This window comes from Bemisia tabaci, chromosome 2 (assembly GCF_918797505.1).
Source record: "Bemisia tabaci chromosome 2, PGI_BMITA_v3".
NCBI classification, from domain to species: domain Eukaryota; kingdom Metazoa; phylum Arthropoda; class Insecta; order Hemiptera; family Aleyrodidae; genus Bemisia; species Bemisia tabaci.
The window spans coordinates 26,375,851-26,394,931 of NC_092794.1; the positions used below are offsets into that span (position 1 = coordinate 26,375,851).

At 38.9% G+C, this 19,081-nt stretch overlaps 2 protein-coding genes across 2 annotated transcripts in view; one reads left to right on the plus strand and one right to left on the minus strand.

Moving 5' to 3' along the window:
- The window catches only part of LOC109032474 (oxysterol-binding protein-related protein 2), a 31,747-nt gene extending 21,244 nt beyond the window's left edge, over nucleotides 1-10,503 (minus strand). The window contains exons 1-4 of the mRNA XM_019044626.2: nucleotides 10,282-10,503; nucleotides 4,461-4,582; nucleotides 1,381-1,591; nucleotides 80-189 (exon numbers count right to left, since the gene is read on the minus strand). Of these exons, the coding sequence (XP_018900171.2) occupies nucleotides 80-189; nucleotides 1,381-1,591; nucleotides 4,461-4,495 (356 nt within the window). The 5' untranslated portion in view covers nucleotides 4,496-4,582; nucleotides 10,282-10,503. The remainder of the gene's footprint in view (nucleotides 1-79; nucleotides 190-1,380; nucleotides 1,592-4,460; nucleotides 4,583-10,281) is intronic.
- Nucleotides 10,504-13,954: 3,451 nt separating this feature from the next.
- On the plus strand, nucleotides 13,955-19,049 carry LOC109032486 (uncharacterized). The gene is made up of 2 exons (XM_019044645.2): nucleotides 13,955-14,511; nucleotides 15,849-19,049. The coding sequence occupies exon 2, from the start codon at nucleotides 16,147-16,149 to the stop codon at nucleotides 18,259-18,261; it is 2,115 nt and encodes a 704-aa protein (XP_018900190.2). The 5' UTR covers nucleotides 13,955-14,511; nucleotides 15,849-16,146; the 3' UTR covers nucleotides 18,262-19,049.
- The last annotated feature ends 32 nt before the right edge of the window (nucleotides 19,050-19,081 follow it).

Genomic DNA, 19,081 nt, shown 5'->3' on the forward strand with positions numbered 1-19,081 from the left:
TCAAGGTATTTTTTTTCCCCTTTGTCTTTTTGACACTGTAAATTATGGAGGTGTTAAAAAATTTGGTCAGTCCACTCACTTGAAACCGTCTCTTTGAAGCTCATAAGTCTCCCCCAGCAGTGGGTTGAAAGGTTTTCCAGGTCGCTCCCAGTTAGATGACAGAGCGCTAACGGCAAAAGCTGACATGTACTAGAAAAAACCAAACGAAGTTATAGAGGTTATGCAACCTTTCTTTAGTAATTTAACGTACTTAAATACCTACTATTTTACGACTCTATTTTCCGTTACCGGACATAAAATGTTCTAAAAAGTTGCCAAAAAATCGCTCTTTTTTTCTTTTTAACAAAGAGAACTCAGTCCAACCAATTTGAACTTACATTAAACATTTGCAGTGTTTGATGGAAGCAAGTAACTTTTTTCAAGAAAGCACAAAGAAAAAACAGGTTTCAAGTTACATTGCCTCTTAAAAGTTTCAATGGTTATCCCGCAACTGAAATTCAATTTTTCTTAAGGTGGCTCTTCAGCACTTTGGAGAACGACTCAACAGTCGATCAATAAATTGATAATTTCTGGATTTCAGGACATTTCTCAAGAAATTCTGAGCATCTTATGAGGTATCTCAGGTATTTGTACACAAAATTTAACCAAGAAACATTTTGAAGTAACTGCAGAAGCACTTTCGGATTGAAAATCGCAAATCGAAAGGCAAAACAATTTGTGATATTTACTCGAGACATACTTCCTAAATTATTTCGAAGTTTTTCTTGGATCAAATTTTGTGTAGGTACAAGTACCTGAAATACTTCAGTGTGATAAGATGCTCAGAAATTCTTGAAAAAAATCCTAAAATCTAGAAATTATCTATTGATCGATCGACTACCATATCGTTCTTGAAAGCTCTGCAGAGTCACCTTAAGCAAGCTTTAAAATTATTCTTTGAAAGTAAGCTTGCTCAAAATCCCGAAAATCTTGGTTTTTTAAAAATTGCTTTGTATCCATTTTGTCCACTGGAACCCTCATTTTTATAACATTCACTGTCCATTAGCATCTCATCAATCACAGTTTTCTCCTTTTTTCCCCCTGATTATTGTATAAATATAGGATAGATCTCTAGGAAACTGTAAAAACTGGAACTGACCATAAGTTATCACATACAGGGTGTCCCAAAGTATCCGTACCAGACTTTTTTCTCGGTTGTTTTAGGTCACACGAAGTCAGGGACTGTGGGGTTAAAAGAGGAATCAACCTGAAGGAATCTGAATTTCATTGTCCCGAATTCCTCCTAGCCTCCCTTGGGGGGTAAAAGGGGATTAAATATTGACACAATATCCCAATTCAGTGATTAACTGTTCAAGCGTATTGTTACATCATATGGCTCACCTGCATTCGTATGAGAGGATCGGTTTCCTGTGCAGCTTTGACAAGAAGGTTTGAGTACTCCATGTACTCAACCATTCGTTGAAGGAAGCTAAGAGGTTCATTGAAAATGACCGGCATTGTGACAGAACTTAATTCCTTTCCACAAGAACGTTTTACCATAGACCAGACATTCAACTCCTCTCTCTTTGCCATACTAGCAGGCAACTTGTTCCTGGAAAAAATTACACAATTTTAAACCTCAGATTATTTTCCCTGCAAAGAATGCAACTGTAATATAGGTTCTATACAGAAAAAAACAATCCCTTTGCAATTCTTGAGTTACATAGTGGGAGTTAGCAAACATTGAGAAATCAAACACATTTTGGTAAAATACTTTTTTTTTTTTGTATATTTGGCAAAAAAAAAAAACAGATCGATTACGCTTAGGGGCACACTTCAGCTGTTTCTCCTCAAAGGATCCATTTTGTAAACCCTTAAATGCAGCTAAAGAGAGGTAGACATGCTATCAACTGTTCGATTTAACTAACTGAATGCAATTTTTTTTTTTTTTTGCACCTTTCAGCTTTATTCTCAGGTTTAAAAATGGATTCTTTGGAAGAAAACAGTTGGAGTGTGAGTTCAGTTAGAATCAATCCGTTTTTTACCGAAAAATGAAAGTGAAACCGGTAATTTAGCAAAATTTGTTCAAAATTCCAATGTTTGTCTATTGTCGTTGGGGATCCATCCTCATGACAGTGAATAACTGAGACCTGGAAATTCCAGTCATTTTTTAAGTGGATTGATTTGAAGCAAGTTCAAAAGTTTTTTGTAGTCTTTCAAAGTCTGATGTAGGGTGTCTAACGACTAAGAAAGCCAGGGAGATTAAATTGGTCAATGAGAGGAGACGAGTAACAGGGAGAGTTGCAGAGGCCCTTGCAGGATAGTGTTTTTTGCATAACTTCACGGCGATTCGATACAGGGCGCTCTCCTGCAGGCTGATTATTGAAATTGATAGACAAAGCAATAGACAAAGAAGACATAGAGAGTATGAAGCGATCCCATTGGTTGAATCTGGTGGTTCTTACAGACTGAAGGGGAAAACAATGGACTAACTAAAAGGTCTCCTGTCCGTCGCCGTTAGTTAGTCTATTACCTCTCTCCTTTGTCCATTGGAACTACCCACCAATAGGATCCCTCCACATCCCTTTTGTCTTCTTTGTCTATCTTTTTGTCTACCGATTTCAAGAATCAGCCTGCACTGGAAGCCATCCTATCGAATATTCCCATCAACCAGTATATTCTAATTAGAATCCCTCCCAATCCCTTTTGTCCTCTTTGTCTAAAGCTTTGTCTATAAATTTCAATAATGGGCCTGCTGGTCTCTGTTCATCACAAAATGTAATCCGACTGGTATTTACCCACTCAAGGAATGTCTCGCGAGAACCGAAATTCCGAGCTCACAAGAATCAATCCTAATAGCACAATGGAGAATTTGCACGCAATTTTTCTATTGCTTCATCTGAAAGTGCCTAATGAGCTGAGTTCGCAACATTTTTCATAATTTTTTTCTGACATGGGAAATTGGAGAAAAATTGATTTAAAAGTGAGAAAATGCGCCGCCTTGTGACGTCATCTGGCGGCATTTCCCATTTAAACACATGTATTTTAGCAGAATCGGTTATTTTGTCATATCTCCTCTAATAATTGCTCAATTTATGAATCAAGGGTATCTTCGTGTTCAGTTCACTCAGAGGATTCCACTTAAACAGGAAATTCATCAAATTTCAGACCCTTGCAAATTCTCCATTGGACGTATTTCTGCTAAACAGTGCTATGTGCACTATGACGTGAGCCCTGTTATGCATATATTCTTATGGGTCTCAGGGCTCACGTCTCAATGCACATAGTTCCGTTTGGCAGAAATACGTCCAATTGACAAAGACATCGGAATGGAAACGTGCTCGTTTGGCCCTCACCGTCACCGGACATTTTTACGGTCTTTTTTCGTGCAGTACTCGGCAATCGCGTGCGCTCGAGCGGATTTTTGCCGCACAGTGGATCGAGTCAACAGGAGAAGTCGGACATAATTTGGAAACTTTAAAATGCTAATAACTCTGTTCATACATTACTTTGAAGTTCTAAAAGAGGTTTCATTGGTTTCCTCGCGAAATTTTCTTCTAGAAGAACCCCTTGAAATTTGAAATGTGACGAATTAAACATTAAAATTTGCAGTTTAAGTTAAACATTTCATGATCGACCTTTCTGATTAACTCGATCCACTGTGCGCCGCTTGAACTGGTAGCGCGGTGTGCTTTGCGATGAATCGATTAATCTGTCATTTGAACCCACGGACAAGGGTCGATTATCAAGAAATTTGCGACGAATACACAACCAATCGATCCTTTACCACAGCTTCAGATGGGAAAATATTCGTAGTCGATGATTTGCACTTCACCGCTGATTTTGAACATTCAGACGTTGCTTAATTTCTTCTAATAAAACACAAAAATCCTAGAGAAATTTCCCCGAATTTTGACTAAATTTATTTTCATTTTTCAGGGAGTGTTTTCTCCATTTCATTCTAATTTACCTGAAAATTTCCAGGCAATCTATCCGTAACCTCCTTCAAAAATAAATAGTTAATAAAAAGAAAGGCAATGTTTGAAGGTTTACACGTTTCTTCTTCTTCGTTTTATTTTCAATTTTCAGGGAATGTGTTTCTCGTGTTATTAAAATTTACCTGACAATTCCCAGATTATCTATCTGTAACTTCCTTAACAAATAAATATTTTATCAAAAGAAATTTGGCAATGTCTGAAGGTTCATACGGCACTTTTTCATAGCATCGCGGCAAAATGGTGTGTTCAAGGATGAGGAGGGGGAGAGGGGCTCAGTAGGGCACAGAGAGGAGACATGGTGGACGGAGATCTTTCGATCTTCAGCTTGTTATGGTGAGACGTAGCACATCGGTTTCACAGTTAAAAACTGAAATTCATTTCCACGATGGACCAGGATGGAGAGAAAAAGGGAGGTAAAAAAGTGATATCTATAAAGCAGAAAATGTTAGGGGTTGAAAATGAGACTCTAACACTGCAACTCACCTGAAAGTATGATCAATTTTGATCTCTGAGCCCATCTCCCAGGCGCTGGTTTTGATACAAAGTGGGCTGGAATTACAGACATCTGAATGTTTCTGTCATCAGTGCAACACTCAGGTCCCAAACTAAATTCAAAAACAGATAAAATACAAAAATTACATATTAGGTACTCAAGAGTCATGGACGTAGATAAAAGTTGTAGGTTCTAAAGGAAGCACACTTATCGTGATGAAGTTTGCTCAATAGATATGCTCCCCTCGGGATTTAAGGAGAAAGAGGATTTAGCAGTGGTCTCTTCAAAGAGTCCGTGTTTTATATCTTTGAATCTTTTGACGGATTTACAATGAATTGAAACTCAGAGCAGCCCTTTTCTTGTCTCTAACTCTGTTCATTTTATTTATACTATCCCTTGTATTTATACTATCCCTTGTATTTATACTATCCCTTGTATTACTCACTACTATAACTAGTTAGATTTACCAAAATCAGTTCGTCTGCATTTCCCGGGGGCAAATCCACTCTCGTATCTTTCCTTTTTGAAATTACACAAACCGCATTTTTTTTAAAAAAATTAAGAGTCAAATTAGCTTATAATTTTGTTAGTACGTGTTATGTGTCCAAAGCTGCATGTTACTTGGTTTCGTGTTGGGAAAAAAAATATGAATAAATAAAAACATAAGAGAACATTTTGCAGTGCAAAATGCAGTTAAATCTATTTCGCTGAGAACTGGAAAACCAATTGATTATTTTTTTTCAAAATAATTTATTTCACAGACGCAGGCGGTGCAATTTTCTGACTTGCAACTCCTCATCAATAGGGAGCATAAAGTCGTCACGCATTTTGTAGAAATAAAAAAGAAAGAAAAAAACCCTTATCTTCTCTTGCGATCTTTTTTTGTGGATGATTGGGGAATGGGCATGGGCACTTGTGAGTGAGCGGAGGGCCGCGCGCCTTCATATTTTAGATATGCAACATACACGACGCACGTCCGTGAAATAGGAATAGTCGTATCCGTGCGCCGTCATCAAGAGTCGCGCTTAGAAACGTATTCTTTATCGTAGGAAATTTGGCAACGTTTATATGCGTTCATCCTTAAGGATCGCGAGCGGTGGTTCTTTTGTCGAGACTCTACCTCAGAGCTCCATTTCCTGTTTCCGTCTCTCTTACTTGGAGATTCGTTAATTAAGTAAGTACTATATTAATTAAGACTTGAATTTGAGTAACTTATCACTCCTCCTGTCAGATAAATATCAGGGTTGGAAAACAGGGAAAAGTTAGGGGTACGGACGAAAAGTGTTGCTCGAAATGTCAAAGAGCTTCATTAAAAAAATACTGGAAAGTTTCTCGCTTGCTCTGTTTGTCTCTTTCTTTAAATTTTGGACGGCTGCGGCCGTTAGATTTCAGGTCTCTGAAATGTAAATTTTTTACGATTGATTTTGTTAACATAAAAATTGAAAGCACATTACTGGCTAAAGTAAAAAAAAAAATCCATTTCATTCAAATTTCCACTCTCATTTTATTTTTTCAAAAGAAAACCAACCATTTTTATGAATAATTGATTTACCAATTTTGTTTATTAATTTATTCACCCATTCAAAAAGATTCATAAAAAAATCTCAAACCGGTGTACCTACAGCGTTAAATATACCCATGACCCAAGCACTTTTCACATTACAATCAAATCAGAGATAAAATTTATTTAGTTTTAGGATATACCATCTTACTAGAGACTTTTATTCGAGCTTTGAAAAACAATTTCTAGATGAGTATGAAATTCCGTACGATTTCTAGATGAAAATTCTTCGTCCTTTATGCTTTTCAATTTTGTTTGATTCAACCGCGTAAAGTAGCGAGATTAAATAGAGATTAAGAAGAAAAGAAAAGAAAAAATTGTCCACGAAATTTACTGCTCGGGGCTCCAAATCCCAAGAGCTCTTTTATGAGCCGAATGCGGTCTTTCAAGGCTCCTCCCCTAAACGTCGAGGAGATATCAGTTAACCTGCAAATACGAATATTTCGATTACGCTGTTTCAAAATCCCCGCCTCTACTTTGATTTTTTTCATTTAGACGAAACCAACATCATGGCTTGAAATATTTACAGAATATCCTTCACACGAAAAGGAAAAATCGCCTAAGTTTTCGGAAAGTATTTTCGAAAATTTAGGAAATGAGGTAGTATGACAGGAAATCTGCAACGTCGCAAACCGAGGTACGCGTTTCTACAGTATCGCCGTTGACATGCTATCTCGAATTGCGAACGCGCGCCTTTTTCTGGGATGAGCCATGAGCGTGTAAAAGCTGAGCGCCTTCAAATTTGTGGATATGCAACATGGACATCCGTAGTGCTGGTGTAGTTGTATGCAGGCGCCGCACAGTGCAGTGTCCCATGGACAAAAATCGAAAATTCGACTTTGTCGGATAATAAAAATGACCGCTGGATTGAAGAAATGGATGGATGGGAAGAAAAAATTCGTAGTTTCTTGACACGAAAACGCTACTGGAGTGGAGGGAGGGGGAGGGGAAATCACGGAACCTGCGCGGATGCACAATTAGCAGAGATCCAGCAGCGGGCATCATATGTTATGACGGGTGATAACTGAAATTACTCTACTCAGAACGGAAAAAGGTAGAATGTTTAGGTATAAGGTATGTTTGTCGATACAAAAACTATGTTGATCATTTTAAATTCTTAAATTAAGGGCCTCTCAGTCCGGTCTTCCGTTGATGATGCCAAAAATTCGATTTATTCTATATACGCATCTTCAAATGTAGATTAAAAAAATATATCAAAATATATCAACGCAATTTTTTGATATGTTGTTCAGAATACCTTCCAGATTCAGAATATGTTTAGTTTTTAGCCCTAAAGACCCCTAAATCGACGGAATCGTCATTTTTGTGACCTCAAGTCAGGGCTTAGGCGCGCACTGCGCGGCATATTGGCTTGTTTTTATAACAGCCATACGGGAAACCAAACAGAGCCAGTGTGCATGCATGAGTTCAGCCGTGTTTTTTGATAAGTTGTTAGAATGATGTTTCAAATCCATTATCTATTTGATTTCTACTCAATTGGACCTCAAATTTAACGACAATTATGGTGTCCGTCCTTTCATGTCAGAAATCAACTACGTGATCGATAAATGAGATGTGATGATATCTTTAAACAGAGATTAAAAAAATATATCAAAATATATCAACGCAATTTTTTGATATGTTGTTCAGAATACCCTCCAGATTCAGAATATGTTTAGTTTTTAGCCCCAAGGTCCCCCAAATTGACGGAATCGTCATTTTTGTGACCTCAAGTCAGGGCTCAGGCGCGCACTGAGCGGCATATTGGCTAATGACCATGTCTTTAAACATAGATTTAAAAAATATATCAAAATATATCAATGCAATTTTTTGATACGTTGTTCAGAATACCCTCCAGATTCAGAATATGTTTAGTTTTAAGCCACAAACTGCCCCAAATCGACGGAATCGTCGGTTTTGTGACCTCGAGTCGAGAATTGGGTATACTCGTTGAACTGCATATTCGCCCCTGTTTAAGGCGAACTTTATGATTCCTTTCCGACGAAGAAAAAAAAAGTTACATACACATGTGGTTATTAGACATTATGTTCATTCTATACAATACTCTAACACATACCCCCCCTCCTCGCCCCGAAAATTCTATCCGTCTTTCAGCATCGTCCTCTAGTTTTTCGGAATAGCCGATTTTCCCTCGGATAATCACAGTTTTTGACCACTTTTTGTTTTTGCGACTTTTTTCTCACACAAAAATTTAAAAAAAAAATATATAATACGTGTTAATCTGGGTAAACGTAACAGGGCCTGTTGTTAACCAGTAATTTCAAATCAAATCATGGGGAATGTGCCATGACCGTCTTTTTCCGACCAGAATCGATCTCTCTATAATTGTTACAGCCCTCCCTCCCCCCTCCAGGTGCTGCTTTAAGAATGTAATCCTATCTAACGATAGACTATATGAATAGGAGGTCTCATGTCAAATTTTCCTTCTCTATGTCCATCCGTCTTTGAGCTACGAGTTCAGTTCCTACCGCCCGAACGCTCACTATTTAGTAACTTTGTGACCGCTCCACCCCTCCCCGCCGCAAGTGTCATTTAAAAAATTTGACATCATCTAACGATGGCCTATATCGGTAGAAGAGGTCGCACCCAAATTTCACCTCTGTATGTGCTACCGACTTCGGACTAAAATGTTTGTCCCTACCGTCCAAACGTACGTCTTCAAATATCACTGCTTCCGCCCCCCTCACCCCGCTACAAGAGTTATGAAAGTTTGACCCCATCCGACAATAGCACATATGTATAAGAGGTCTCATATCAAATTTCACTTTTCTATGTCTTTCTGTCTTTGAGCTATGAGTTCGGTCTCTACCGCCCAAACACTCGCCTTCAAGTATCAGTACTCCCGCCCCCCTCCTCCCGCCCCAAAGTGTCATTAACAAAATTTGACCTCATCTAACGATAGTCTATATGTTCAAGACCTCTCATACCAAATTTCACATCTATATGTGCTTTTGTCTGCGAGCTATGATTTTTGTCCCTACGCGCCATAAGGACACTGCACTGTGCGCCGTGAAAAAGCTAGTGTGTCTCTAGTGTTTCATTCTAAGTCCGTCCGTTGCTCTCTTTTAAAATGATAGTGTTGTTTTTCCTTCTTTAAGACTGAAGTACAAGTTGAGTCACAGTTAAAGCTAAAATACAAACACTTTGTTTTTTCTATTCTGAAAGGCTGTGTCTTGTATAAACAAATCGTACATTCTTAAGGAACGAGTCGTGAAAATTCTCCAAGAAAGTTTCCCCATCCACTCTTGCTGATTTTATTGAAGTTTAACTGTCTCATTTTGTGTGTTGCAAAGGGCGCTCCGATCCTCAAAACTTCCGTAATCGACCAAGAAAACCTTCGACTCGCAAAAATTGTCTTCGTATCGCTCTCTTTCAGGAGGTAAGCACGACATGCTACAGAAACTTCAACGTAAACCGAAGTTGCTTTTGACTGAAGGATATTTTCAACTTCCTTTTGTTTAGGATTATACATGCATATGTTACGTTGTGTGCGTAGGTAAAGTCCCCATAAAAAATCGTCACGTTGCCGCATCTTGATAGCTTTTTGAAATATTTTTCGTTTATAAAGTAACAGACTCGAGGCTACGTAAGGAAATGTTAAGTATTATCAGAAGTCGCCATAGTAGCGAGGGTATGTTCTCGTTCCCCCTCGTACATTATTTTTAAAAAATTCAAAAATTTAAGGGTGACAGTAACTGAATTAGTAATATAGTTTACAGGTATCGGGAGGAAAGAACATGCTCACAAAGTAAAGATTTTTATTTCAAGTCTCCGCGCATGAAACTAATTAATTTTTCCTTTTTTAGATGAGGGTGAAAGGGAGGGGCACATAAGAGCAACAAATTGCATACTTTAAACTTAAGTTCCTTCCAAGAGACGATATTTTAAAAAAAAAGTTTTTGCGGACCACCGATTGCGTCTCAATCGTGGCTCTAGGCCCCCTGGCACCATTCAAATTTGGTAAAATTAGTGATCAGATTACTATTTAATTCGACCCGCGCGATCAAGTGGCTTGAATCGATGGATACAGAAGTGCGCAGTCCCCCGAAGACGAGAAAGTGGTTCTAAACTCTATCAGGCTGAGGTGGAAATCCAAGTCTATTCAAAATATACACAGGGGAGGACAGGCGTAGTTTTGGGACGGCCTTGTCCTTCATCAATCACATGGAAATCTAGGTGCAAGTTCGGTACGCGAGCATACTGAGGGTTCAGGAAAAGTCAGCCCTTACCTGGATTACAGCACCGCCATCCAAAAGAGCGTTACTAGTGGCTGAAACAGTCACTCCTCACTTTGGTTTTGGGTTTAAATTCCGTCGAAATTTTCGGGTGAAAATATCCCGCACCAACACCGTTCCGCGCAGTTAAAGTTTACCTCGCTCACCTGAACTGACAGCCCCTGAACGGGTGCACAACAAATATGGAGCGGAGACTCAAGGCAAGGTAGACTGAAAGCAGGCGCGCACAACTGCCCGGGATCGACCGTGATTGGCTGCGAAAAACTTTGCTTTCGACGCCCCGCAGGAGAAGAACTCCGGGTTCCCTGATTCAAAGCAGCGTAAACACACGGTTCGATGACGTCATTCTTGCCGACTAGCGCTCGTGGTCGCCGGCGAAAGCTTGGGGTGTCCTCGCCCGCGCTTCGGTCAACTTTTGAGTCATGCGCTCGGCTAACTCTTCCCTCAGCAGTAAATCAATACTGCCTTGTTGAGGAAAAACGCCGTATCAACCTCAGAGCGCTCCCAAATTTACCAAAATAAAACATGAATTTCCCAAAGAATCCGTCATTTCTTTTCGTTGACCAATCCAGAGGAGTTAATTGGCAATTTAATGTAGTGTATTCGAAAATTTTAAGGAGGAAAACCTCGTATCTTCCCTCGAAAACAAATATTTAATCGGAGTGAATTTGGCAATATTCGAGGGTTCTTTCATTGTTTTTCCGTAACACGGTGGAACACAACGGTACGCCTCTCTAGATGCTCGCCAGCGCCTGCTATCGATGGCACGCAACCAGGAGTACCGCAAGCATGTTTCAGTTACCTCGCTCCCTTGACTATTAATGCTTGATTTGATTAAGCTCAGATCAATCAAACTCGCTAGGGAGCATAGGATATCGCATCCAGCTCTTTGTGATACGAATAGCAAGAGCTGGAACTTCGATGACTATTCTTCGAGATCGCATCTCCATTCCGACGTTTCGAAATTTGCTCGCAGATGTTAATTTTTAGAGGGGGGAGAAATCGACACAGTGGTTTGCAATTTTCTCTGATTTTCCTGTGTCATTCCATCGTCATTAGGTGTATTAAAATTTTACACAAACTGATTGCGGTGAACGCACGGGTCGTCAGACAGTATGTTGGAGTTTTTTTGTCAACGTGCGTTAAAAATTTAGCATCAAGCTGAAAATCTCAATACAGAGGGAAAAGTGTGCTCGTATGAGCTTTTTCCCTCTGTAGTGAAATTTTCAGCTTTATGCTGAATTTTTAACGCACCTTGGCAAAAAAACTCCTACGTGCGGTCTTAACATTTTGGGTCATAATCAAGGGTGGCACCAAGATTTTTTCTTGGATGGGGGGGGGGGGGGGGGTAGGGGGCAGAGAAGGCTCCTCAACAATGGGGGTCTAGCTCTAGCCCACCTCCTTGCCCAGAGGAGGAGGCTCTCTCGGGAAAATTGGAAGGTCCTAGAAACAACTTCGAGTTTCTATTACCAATAAATTAATTAGTAATACAATTCAAATAACTCCCAAAAAAGCCCCCCCTAGCCATTGCCGCCCCCTGGCTCCCCCTTCCCCCCTATTTCGCCTACAGTCAAAATGTATAAATGTTGGATTGCATTTCCTCCAAGAAGTAAAATAAAAATGTATACTTTCAATTTATGCGGTTGACGCACGTGATTTTGGAGTTTAGCTGTAAAACGGCTGATGTGTATGTGGATCGCATTTAACAAAAAGGAACCAACGCGATTGCAGTGTTTTCAAAATCATGAAACTTCTACAACTCTTTTAAAAATACTCAATACATATACAGTGTTAAACTGTACACAATTATTATCCTTAGCAATTAACACTTCCCTTGGCGGGAAACAAAAACAATTTGCTATTCTAGGAAATTTTTACAGTAATTATGAAGAGGCAACATTTTTACAACACTGTAATCGCACTGGTTACTTCTTTGCAAAATGTGATCCATATGTGTTACGTGTGTACTTGTAATTCGAATTTCTACGTTTATGACCCAGTCGTATCGTGCAACCTGTGCATAATCTTTAGTTTGAACTTAAAATCGTTCCCGATAATTTTAGCCAAGCACGAGTCGGATAGAAGTTCCTGCGATTAAGTGAAGCGTGGTGTGAATGTGTGATGGCTAAAGAGAAAGGGGTGGTTTTGGGGTAGTACACCACTCTGCCGTGCCAAGGAAGGGCGCCGTATGAACATTCGAAAGTTGCCAAATTTCCCCGGATAAAACATGAATTTTTGAGGGACATTATGAATATTTTTTTATCGAAATATTCAGATAATTTAGATCAAAATGCGAAAAATATTGTCTGATAAGTTTGAAGAAAAATGTTCAAAGTTTTCCCAGTAAATGCGGTTCTCATTGAAAGAAATATGGCAACGTCTGAAGGCTCATACGGCGTTCTTCTTTAACACGGCAGCACTGCTGCACTCTGGAACGTCATTCGATAACATTCTCGCCACCCTGGTAAAAATTGGCGATAGGAGCTGCGTTTCAAAATACCATAGGAGTTCTTATAGCCGACTAAAGAAGGCTATTGAAAATCATATAGCTGGCTGTAGAAAGCGGAGCAAATCATATAGCCGGGCTATACGAAGCTATAAAAAAGTATACAGTCGGGCTATAGTTCCTATCGCTGGGCTTTACACTTCATCGCCATTGGCTATGAAAGGCTATGAGAAATTGTGTTGAAATTCGTGTGCTTTGGAAATCATTAAGTTTCATTCGAAACTACCTTAATATTTACAAAACACACATTAAATTTTTCTTTAAAACATATTTCTTCCATCATAAGAATAATCCATACAGAGTGTGCAAACATTTCAAAATCATGAGTTGTACTCCGCGAGATTAAATATTAGAGCCTAACACAAAGTGGAGCGGCGACGCACTGGCGCCTACAAACCTAACAGGGATACTTCACGCATTGCGCAATGCGTGAAGTATTCCTGTTAGGTTTGTAGGCGGCAATGCGCGTTTCGCGCTCTTTGCCCGCCCGCCGCGCCGCAGCGTGTCACGGCATCTGAAGCAACTATTTCACACCAGATGTATTGCACAGTATCATAAGAAATTGAAGGCGCTCCAACATATTAAGAATGACAGGCATCCTTCTAAAGTACGGAGCTTTCCTCGCAAAATAAATCAAGATACTACGGCACAAAAAGAGAGCGGTAATCCAAAAACTAACTAAGTCCTAGTATCCGTATTTAGTAACGTTTAGCATAAAATTTATCGTCTGGCTGTTGCTTGATCGCCATTGGCTATAAAAGGCTATAAGAAATTGTACAGCCGGCTACAGAAATTAACTATTGGAAATCTTGCCGCCGGCTTTAGGTCTATAGTATTTTGGAACACACATTCTACTGCCAATTTTTACCAGGGCAAAACTTCCTCCAAAAAGAATGTATCATTCAGGAGATTAAAGAATATTCCTTTTTAAATTTTTAAAAAATATTCGGTTAACTTGCCGATAAAATTCTCTGAAAAATTCTAGGAGAATTGTTTTTCAGTTCTCTTTTCTGCAAATTTGTATTTTATGGGAGGAATTTTGGCATTTAAAGTTTGAATGTTCGTGTGGCGTTTTCCCTTACTGCCGTGCCAAGGAAGAACGCCGCATGAACATTCGAGAGTTACCAAATTTCCCTTGATAAAACATGTATTTTTGACGACATTCGCGCATATTTTTCATTGAAATTCTCAGATAATATAGATTAAATTGCGTAAAAAATTGTCAGAAAAGTTTGGGGAAAAATATTCTCAATTTATTTCCCTGTAAATTCGGTTTTTATCGAAGAAAATTTGGCAACGTCTGAAGGTTCATACGGAGTTCTTCCTTAGCACGGCAGAACACGACAGCATAACACAAGGGGTGGTGAATACAGCAAAGCTCCATGTTGGCCGACATTAATTGAATGCCGCAGGCAAAGATTCTACTCACACTGCTTTGTTGCCAAATCTACACATCGATGCTTTCTTTTACGAGTTCCTTTGATTTCTTGGTTATGTATTTGTTTATATAAATTCTTGTTGTTTAAGGAAAGTCTGGTTTAATTTTTATCGTCAAAATTCCAAGTTGAATTGAACTTTCTGTGAAAGTATCAGTGCCTTTTAAAAAAATTTAGGAGATAATTTTACTTACTGGTTCAAAAAGTAGAACTATACAAATTCGGCGATTTTCCATCATTCGAAGCGACCAACTGTCATTTTCTCTAACCTAAATTCATCAAGTAAGTAAAATACTTTACACTTCTTTGGCTACCTAATTACTTTCACCTTTTGGAGCAGAGCTGCATGAGAAGAACAAATAAATAATTAAATTTAGTTCTTCCGATTTTGTCCCTGTTTTTTCATTAAAATTTACACCACACCTCATAACGGTCATCGAGCTCACAGGAATTGTTCTTCGACTTATCTTATCTGTTTGTATATCGACGGTGAAACCTCTAAACACGAATCATAATAATGGAAAGGATAACCAGAGCGCCTTCAAGTTTTTACGTATGCAACGCGGACATCCATCAGCAACGAATAGTGGCCTATACGGCCGGTAGTATCCCCGGTGCATAGCACCTATCAACAATGAATCTCCCAAACCACGTATCTTGATTTGCGACGTTTCAGACTTCCTGTCACACTTCAAGTATTTTCTAATCAAAAATTCAACATCAATTTTTCAAAACTTCCGTAATTTGTGTTCTCCGTGCGTAAGAAATTCTGTGAAAACTTGAAGGGGTGCTGTTCATTTTTTCTCATTTAAAAAAATAAAATAGGAGCGTAAATTTTAAAAAATCGCGAACAAGTAAGATACGTTATTTGGGCATTTCGCCGTTGATATACTCGTTATACCTCACCTGCCTGATGAAATAAAAATGAAAAAAAAAAAAAAAAAAACAATTGATTTTTGCATGTTTGCATGGGACTAGTGGACACAATTTGCCATGCTTTTTCTGGAGCCTTTGAGGCCTTTCCTCTGGAAAATTCGTGGAAAATCTCGGTTATTACTCGCTGAAGGAAATGAAATCATGACGGAATTTGTTCAAAACTGTAGCCGAGAAAATATCCTAAAAGTGTCGCCATCGATAGATGATTCTCAGTAGGTACTTGCATTCTGTCAAGGACCCATTCTCATCATGCAGGCAGCAGCGAAATATTAACTGATTTAATCTGGCTATACGTCATTCGATATATCGCTGATGAATGATTGTGCCGCTCTCGAAACAGATAAATGATCGATATCAGAACCACTTATTTGGAGGGGGGGGGGGGGGGGGTTGTCGGGGTCGGGTCTATTCAATACCTATATGTATTGAATTACGCAGCCACTGAATCTGACCACTCTGATGCACGTGGAAAGATCGCCTTCAAACCGACGGGTATGCGACATCACGACGGCCGTATTTCGAGAGTTATCGCTGAAAATCCCAGGAGCAGGGGCGGATCGCTGACAGACATGGCTACCGCCGAACAGTGCCCCGCAGATCAGTAGCTGCTCTCGTAAAACAGAAATTCCGCTGATTATTTTTATGGTGGTTTTCACTAAATCGTTCTTTCTCTTTCCTTTCAGAAAAACCAATTGGACTCCTCAGCCTCAGAAAACTAAATTTCAAATTTCAAATGCTCACACCTGTAAGAGGAACTTCTGGGACTTAAAAATGTACCTGATAAAAGGCACAAAAAATGATCCTTCTCCATGTACACAGAAAGAATTTTCTGAGGAGACTAAATTGATACTTTCTGACTCTCAGCATGTAGTCAAATGAGCTTTAACTAAGTTTCCTCTTTAAATAGGTATATCACAGGAATGAAATTTGAAACTCTTCTGGGGTCATCTTATTCAACAGTTTCCATAGAGGTCTTTCAAAATGGGGAAAAAGTCACGTGATAATGACACAAAATTTGAAGCTTGGGGAGAAAATGTTGAAAATGGTCCTTCGGTCTCACCGGATAAAATGTTAAAAATTCAGTCAGATCACTCGAAATCACCAGAAAAAATTGTAAGAAATTACCGGAATCCGTCAGTAACACCGGGAAAACATTTAAAAATCCAGTCACGTCATTCAAAATCGCCGGAAAAAGTTATAAAAAATTGTTGGTGCCCCTCAGTAACACCAGAAAAGACTGTGAAAATTCAGTCATGTCACTCAAAATCACCAGAAAACGTTATAAAAAATCATCGGAGTCCTTCAATTACACCGGAAAAGTTTTTAAAAATTCAGTCACGTCACTCAAAATCACCAGAAAAAGTTATAAAAAATCATCGGAGTCCTTCAATTACACCGGAAAAGTTTTTAAAAATTCAGTCACGTCACTCAAAATCACCAGAAAAAGTTATAAAAAATCATCGGAGTCCTTCAATAACACCGGAAAAGTTTTTAAAAATTCAGTCACGTCACTCAAAATCACCAGAAAAAATTGTAAAAAATCAACTAAGTCCATCAGTGGTACCGGAAAATTTGCTGAACATCCAATCACATCACTCAATATCTCCAGAGAAAAACATTAAAGATCAATGGAATCCTTCTACAACCCCGGAAAATGTTTTACAGAATCGACTAGGTCCTGCCACATCGCCAGAAAAGGTTACAAAAAATCAATCGAGTCATTCCAATTCACCAGAAAAGAATGTCATTGAAGAATCCCCTACCAAGAGTAACAAAGATAAGAAAGAATCCAAGAGAAAGGAGAAAAAATGTTCAAACACTACTGAGAACAGTGATGCAAAACCAAGAGCACTTGATAATGGATGGAAATTTAGAAAAATGATTAGATCGATCAAGGATGCTGATTTAAAAAAGCCGTGCAAAGTTCACGGCTACAGTACACCTCCAAAAAAAAACTGCGGTAAGGGTTACCACAGAAGTACGACAAAGCATCCGACCATTGAAGAAAAAGTTGAAGATAAAGCAAAATCTGAACTTGGGGTCTTTTCAACCTTGGATGACGCATCCCAGGTCAGCGACAAATCACCGACTTATCCTAGTACAAAAAGCATTCTCAAATCGAATGGTGACAAGGTATCGAAGATGAAGTCCAACATAAAGTTTGACTTCCTCCCAAGCACTTGGAGTAGTACAAGTTGGAAGACTGATCCTCAAAACTCATCCACTTTTGCATCCCATCTCTCAAAAAGTAGGTATAATACATTCAAATCGAGCCAATCGCAGATTCGGTCCTGCTCTTTCGCTCGTAATCACCAATCTTCCTCTCTTTCGGGCTCTTTTCCACATGATCATCGTTTCTCATCTCCTGGCCACCCGCTAGGACTTTATCAAGAAGCTCCGGGCTCGAAAGTTAGGGTATCACCTCTTTCTCAGATTCTAAACCATGGTAGAATTGACAAAGACTCTCGGAGATCAAGCAGAGCCTCTATCAACATTCTTTCCAAATTTAATCAAATTTATGAGAACCCAGACCTTTATGATCCAGGATCCAAAAGGAGTATGTTGAGTCTCTTGCAAAAACGGTACAGCACCAACAACACAAGTGTGCCTTACACAAAGAAACCTCTAATTTACAGCACCAACGTCACAGGAAAACCTAGGCACAGCCCGAAAGTAGTTTGTCATTCCCATCCAACAGCTCATACTGAGGTCCTAAGTGCCACCTCCATTCATTCTGAAAGCTTTGAATCTGATTTTGATGTCATCAGTTTACTTTCGAGCCAATCTGAAACAATTAATGCTGCAGAAAATGCAGCCCAGCATCAAACTAGTGTGAACTTAAGATGTTGTGAACCTAACTGCAAGTCTTCGCCGTTGAGACAGCTGAACCAACAACAACGCCACACTAATACAATCAGCTCATCTGAATCAAGTGAGATGGAGAGTAGTTGTTCATTCTGCAGTGGAATGTTTCGCAGCAATGTCCCATCCAGCAGAATGGATGGAAAGGGTGTAGCAGATGAAAATTGGTTGAGCGATTTTTATGGGCCAAAATACAGAATGAGTCTGAGGAACCAAGTATGCAATAAGGCGTGATAATTTCGCGCCAATGATTATGTAAGGGAGATTAATATATCTTACTGGTTGATAAAATGGAACCAGTTGAAACGACGCAAAGCTCAACAACTTCCAGCTGCCTTCTACATTACAGTATTAATTGAGAACTCCGATGTGATATAAAAATAGTAGGGATTTAAATTTTTAAGATCAAACAAAATTAGGCTGAGATTGAATTATTGATGATTGTAGTCGAAATTATACTTTCAAAAGTCTATCCTGGTTGCAACTTTTACTTATTAAAAATTTGTAAGAAACTCCCGAACAGGGGAGGACAATATAGCGGGTAACTGTAGATTTAGAGATTGGATTTTCACAGTTTTCCTTCGGTTCACTAAAAATACAATATCTAAAGTTTTTATATTCAATATCTTAATAAAATGGTGTTTCAAAAACTATAAACATTTCATCTTTTATTTCTTTGCTGCTGATAATCCGTTTTTAATCAAGCCATGGGGTTTCATTGTGATACCCTGGTTAAGTAGTAATATTTTTTTCCTCCTTATCTTCTCTCATCAAACAAGTGTCAAATATACAGGCAAGATGCAAATAAAGAACAACAAAACGTTATTTGTTCATTTCAGAGTTTCGCAAAACTTGAGCTTACATGGGAGCTAAGGGTACCTAGCTAACCTTCCACCACAGCCATTGACAAAAGCCTCCTCGTACACTGTGAATCCATGTTGCTACGATGAGCGATGAAATTTGGGCATTTTACAAAGGTTTAGAGAGAAATGCTAATTTTTTAGCACTATCTAGCGACAATGCAAGACTGGAAATTAAAATCAAATAAAGTACT